The sequence below is a fragment of the Lynx rufus genome, unplaced genomic scaffold, assembly GCF_022079265.1.
Source record: "Lynx rufus isolate CCGP_SWC_20201006 ecotype Redwood Valley unplaced genomic scaffold, mLynRuf1.p SCAF_9, whole genome shotgun sequence".
Classification (NCBI taxonomy): Eukaryota; Metazoa; Chordata; class Mammalia; order Carnivora; family Felidae; genus Lynx; species Lynx rufus.
The window spans coordinates 101,154,332-101,160,331 of NW_025814897.1; the positions used below are offsets into that span (position 1 = coordinate 101,154,332).

The window sequence follows — 6,000 nt, forward strand, 5'->3', positions numbered from 1 at the left end:
CGAATAACAATAGCAGTCTCTAGAGACACAGTGCCCAGAACTTGGCTAATGCTAAAAGAGAAAATAAAGATAAAGCCTGAAAATTCCTATGAGCCTAGGGAATATGACCTAGGGCAGCTGATTAGTATTATTTGCTGAGGATTTCTTAAGAAATGCTTCTGGGAAAAGAATTTTTTAAAATTTCCAAGTCAACAAGTTCTTATGATCTCCTCTCAGTTTATGTCTCTTTCAGAGAAAATTTCTTGCAGCCATACGCTCAAAGAAGGTGAGTGACTCCTACGGCATATATATATATATATATATATGCACACTGCACATATATTTTGAAACGTTCTTGTTTACTTCTGAGTATGAGCAGGTGCCAGGGAGTTCTACTAGCATTTAAAATCCTAGATCACTCACTTGTGGAGTGAATACATGCTTCTGTGTGAATCAGGATCATTTTCAGCGATATTTAAATCTTCATTCACTTAGCAAAACAGTGCTACTCTCCTCGTGGAAATTCAAGGAAAGCAGTGTTTGTAGATACTTTTAGAGAATGTACCTAGGTTTGTTTCAATCACTGCTTTCTAGTTTCATATTTTCAACCATAAACGCAAGTGAAGGGTTACCAACTGTAACTGAAGGGGGGTATGTGTGACCACGACATTTTCCTGAGTAATTTAAAACTACCTTGAAGACCATCTACAACGGATGTGCAGGTAATCACTCTTAAAATCCTTGTTTTAGGCTCACTAGATCTATTTGACATTTATTGTGTTGTTTTAAGGATATACAGTCTCACATGGTATGTCAAAATTTAAGCAAGACTAAAGAGATTTTGCGATATTTATTTCTTACTGTGTCTTATAGAGTTTGTGCTTTTGAAGAATACATGCTAAAAATAATAAAATTTTTAGGTTGCCAGTTTCCTTCCAGCCTTCCACCTTTGAAGAAATTCCTATCTTTCAAATGAATCATCACTTTAAGTTTTCTAGATTCATCATAATCAGGTAAGGTAAGTTTGTAGTAAGACACGTTGATCACATCAGTAGAAATGTATGTAATTAGTATATACAGACCCCAGTTGACTTATAGGAAATGTAGTTTTACAAAGCTGGTCTTAACTCCTGGGGTGAACAGGACTGTGAAACAATACTACAAAAGGCACAAATTGACTTTTTCATTTAATTTTGGTAACATGAAAAACAGTCAACGTATTTAAAACTACATGTAAAGAAATTCCCCCAGGTAACCAGTATTTCACCCAACTGATTTTATTTTCCACCAAAACATTATCCACATTGAGGTTTGTTCTGATGGTCCTTCTAAAATCTCTGTCGCAGTTTTGCTTTTGTTTATTTCAAGGGATTTGATTCAGGATGTATGTGTATTTGGAGGACAATTTAATTCTTAACCCTTTCACTCAAAGAGCAGAGAACATAAGGAAAAGGTGTATAATTGCAATGTAGTCTCAATTTTCTTTGGTGATTATGTTTCATAAACTCATGCATTCCTCATTTTTTCCTTGGGTGATGTGTCTAGACCACAGTTACAGACGTTGAAGTCCAAGATTAGAAAGGATCAATGTCCTGTAGAAGTGAGAACTGCTTGTGTGAATGGGGAAATCCAAAATGGTCTCATTTATTCTCATTAAAATTCCACCATGGGTAGCAACAGAGTGCAAAACACATAAATTTGGGGGAGTAAGGTGTGGCAATAGTCTAAATTCGTGCTGGGTGATTATTGCCTCTTCTGATCTGGAAGGGTTTTTTAGATTTAGATGTCAGCTTCTATATAAAGCTTAAATATCGAGATTGAAGACAAAGAAAAAAAAGTAGCCACGTATCAGTTCACATGATTTCACTTGATATCAAACAGGTGACCACTGAAAGCCTTAGGTGACCAATAGCATCAGAAGTTTACTGAGATATAAGCAACGCTTGAATACGAGTCGTTTGCTCTCTAAGTTCCTTTACCCTCTGTGTCATTCCTTAAATGTTTTATTTAGTTTTGAGAGAGCACAATGAGGGAAGGGCAGAGAGAGGGGAACAGAGAATCTGAAGCGGGCTCTGTGCTGACAACAGCCAGCCCGATGTGGGGCTTGAACTCATGGACCGTGAAATTCACGACCTGAGCCGAAGTTGGAGCCCAACCGGCTGAGCCGATCAGGTGCTCCTCCATCAGTTCGAATCCTGTCTATATTGCTTTTGTAGGATCACTTATTGTTTTACTTGGTAATGCCTCCTTTGCTTCATTTTTCTGTTATGCTTTGAGGGTCTCAAACCATGCCATTTATTTTTCTTACTACAATTTCTCTCTCTGGACGTTGGTGCCGTTGTCATTCTGGTGCCCCCAAGGAGTGATGATATTTCCATAAACACACAGGTTGGAATAGTTACAGCTGCGGTGGTCAGATTGAAAGCCTGATGGTTTCAAAGAGGAGATGTGCTACACCACGCATTCACTCGTAGAACTATCGTATATTTTACAGCGATCTGGGAGTCTGTCACCTCTCATGAGATGAAAATTATATTTCCTCCACTGCTGTCTTCTCAGATGCATGCCCCTTTTCTGTGGGAAACTGCACTAAATGAACAAGAATTAGGGGATGAAATCGTAAATTTTTCAGTGTATTGGCTCTCTGATTTGGGACATTCACTTAGTTTTTCTTAATCTGTTCTTTCCATACTGAAAAGAACACGGTGGGATTCGATGAATACTAAGATTTAAGTCATTATCATAACAGGACTTATTATTTAGTAATAATTGCTATTTAGTAATTATTATTGAGTAATAATTATGTAGTAATAATTATTTAGACCTATCATTAATTAAATAGGTAATTAAAAATTAAATTAAATTAATTAAATAGGTAATTAAAAATTACCTCAATTTCAGATTTTATGTATATTTACTTGAAGGAATGCAATATAGGTAGGGGTGCTTGGTCGGTTAAGCGTCCAGCTATTGATTTTGGCTCAGTTAATGACGCAGTTCCTGAGATCAAGCCCTGTGTCTGGCCCTGCACTGACAGCACAGATCCTGCTTGGGATTCTCTCTCACTCTCTCTCTCTCTTTCTCCGTCTGTCCCTGTTGCACACTCCCTCTCTCCAAATAAATAAATAAATAAATATAAAAAATAATAAAGGAATGCAGTATAGTATTTTCCTAAGTTAGTTATGGTTTGCAACTGCAACTCTAACAATGTACACAAAGATATAAGAAACACATTAACTTTTATGAAGGAAGCATAACTTGTGCACAATTTTGAGGCTAAGACCTGTTATCTTCCTGTTAAAAAAGGGAGACTACAAAGTCCTCCATTTCCATTAGTGCTTTCTTTTTTTTTTAATTTATGCCCATTATTAAGTTTAATGACGATGGAGTTTACCTTAAAACATGCATGTACTCTAAAACCAAAATAAGAGATCTACATATTTTTTCTAATTCTTTCTCAAGATGTCACTGATAAAATCTGCTCTGTGCTGTGTTTTCAACTATTTTTGTGTCATAACATAGCCAGCAAGATCGACTTTTGGTTATGTGCTACCCATTCCATTCCCACCCTTGTATTTCAAAGAGTATTACTTGCAATCCTAATCACTCAACGCACAATTTAGGCAAATGTGCTTTTGTTTTTGTTTTTAAATGCAACTGCATTCCTTGATTGTATGTCTTCAGGCAATTCAGGAGAATGTTCCATATCATGCTGGGGAAAGAGCTTTACCTGGAATGAAAAGCCTGTTGTGAGTAATGAACACAAGGGAAATGAGGAATAAGATAAATTTTATGCATTAAATCAATGCCACTGTTATCTCAATGTTATAAATAACAGTAGTAGAACTTCTGTTTGGAAAATAGTAATTTTTAAATCATGATATTTTCAAAATTTAATCAAATGTATTTTTAACACTATCAGTATGACAGACTATTTGAAAAAATTAAAAAATCATAGCGGAAGCAGTTGATTCCCAAGAAAAAAAACATAATAATATTGATTTATGATTTACCTTCTGTGATTTGTTGAGTTAGCTTTTTGCTTTAATTAGAAATTTATTTATGATTGTGTTAATATTATCAATGTTTTCATTCAAATTTTTTCTTTCCAGATGCTCAGTTATCTGTACATAGCACACAATTTATGGGAAGTCAGAGGAACATCTCAGAATTCATTCTTTTGGGACTTTCCTATAACCAGAACATACAAATTTTTTGCTTTGTATTCTTCTTGTTTTGTTATGTTTCCATTTTGGTGGGAAATCTCTTAATTCTTCTCTCCATTCGATGCAGTGCCCTTTTTTACCAACCAATGTACTATTTCCTCGGTCACTTATCCTTTATGGACATTTGCTACACCTCCTGTGTGACACCCAAACTGATAGGTGATCTGCTGCTGGCCAGAAAAACCATCTCTTATGGTAATTGCATGTTACAGGTCTTTTCCTTGCACTTTTTGGGAATGATTGAAATCTTCATCCTTACAGTCATGGCCTTTGATCGCTACGCTGCCATCTGCAAACCTCTCCACTACCTGCTTATCATGAACAGAGCAAGGTGCAATCTCCTAGTCTTGGCTGCTTGGGCTGGTGGGGCCGTCCATTCTTTTTCTCAGTTTTCTATGATATTCCAGTTGCCTTTCTGTGGCCCCAACGAAATCAATCACTACTATTGTGATATCTTCCCTTTGCTGAAAGTTGCTTGTACTGATACCTACATCACTGGTGTCCTTGTGGTTGCCAATTCAGGTCTGGTCGCTTTAGTGACCTTTGTTCTCTTGTTTGGGTCTTATGTTGTCATATTATTCACTTTAAGACATCAGTCGGCTGAAGGAAGACGCAAAGCCCTCTCCACCTGTGGGTCTCATATCACTGTGGTCATCTTATTTTTTGGGCCTTCAATCTTTGCCTACCTTCGACCTCCGACCACGTTCCCCGAGGACAAGATATTCGCTCTATTTTACACCATCATCGCTCCTATGTTCAATCCCTTAATCTACACCCTGAGAAATACAGAGATGAAAAGCATGATGAGAAAAGTTTGGTTTCAAATGATATTTTCAGGAGAAAAACACAATTGATTTGTCCTATTCAATATGCTAAAAAGTTTATGCAGGAGTAAAAGTAGACTTGGAATCAGAGAGCTTGTTGGTGTTCAGATCACCGAAACCAAATCGTTCACTTTATAAATGTCAGAGATGATGAGCCGAAGCATTGTGAGCAAGGTGACAATTTTACCAGCAGAACTGAGATTGGCTTAGGGCATCTGCATATTAAACATATTCCAGGCTGAGTGAACGGTGGGGCTGTCATACCCAGTAGTCAGTTATGGAGCTGTGAGGCTGACAGCGAATTTTAATATTCATTTGCATATGAAATTGATACATGGGGATTCGACAACATTTTGGCCCTCTGGAGAAATGAACAAGTTTAAAAGTGGTTTTCCGAAATTAAAACAGAATGTTTTTAATTATCGAATTTTATTTCCTGTAGAATATTCATCTGAATCTTATGTGATCACACTCTGCAATAAATTATGTGATGAAAAAAATTCAGGCAGATAATTTGCTTTAGAGTTGCAAAGAAGAAGGCGTGGCTACACTGGTCCCCTGGGGAGTTACAGCAACTTTTCCCAATCCCATCTGCCTTAAAATTTCATAGGCGGGGACAAAGGAACAGGTGGTAATTTACATTTCCGTTATAGTGTTTATTACATCATATATGTTCAGAATGTGGAAAGACAGAATGAGAAAATTAATAGATCTTCTCCCTTTCCAGTAAAGCTCAATTAGTTGAATGACTTCAAGACTGTGCATTTGGGGGGGCGCCTGGGTGGCTCAGTCAGTTAAGCGTTCCACTTCAGCTCTGGTCATGATCTCATGGTTTGTGAGTTTGAGCCCTGCATCAGGCTCTGTACTGACAGCTCAGAGCCTGGAGCTGCTTCAGATTCTGTGTCTCCCTCTCTCTCTGTCCCTCCCCCACACACGCTCTGTCTCATTCTCTCTCTCTCTCTGTCTCCCTC

The 6,000-nt window shown here is 37.5% G+C and overlaps 1 protein-coding gene across 1 annotated transcript; it reads left to right on the forward strand.

Annotated features, from left to right (window-relative positions):
* Nucleotides 1-4,123: 4,123 nt before the first annotated feature.
* LOC124506177 (olfactory receptor 4P4-like) lies at nucleotides 4,124-5,059 on the forward strand. The gene has a single exon (XM_047072195.1). The coding sequence runs from the start codon at nucleotides 4,124-4,126 to the stop codon at nucleotides 5,057-5,059; it is 936 nt and encodes a 311-aa protein (XP_046928151.1).
* The last annotated feature ends 941 nt before the right edge of the window (nucleotides 5,060-6,000 follow it).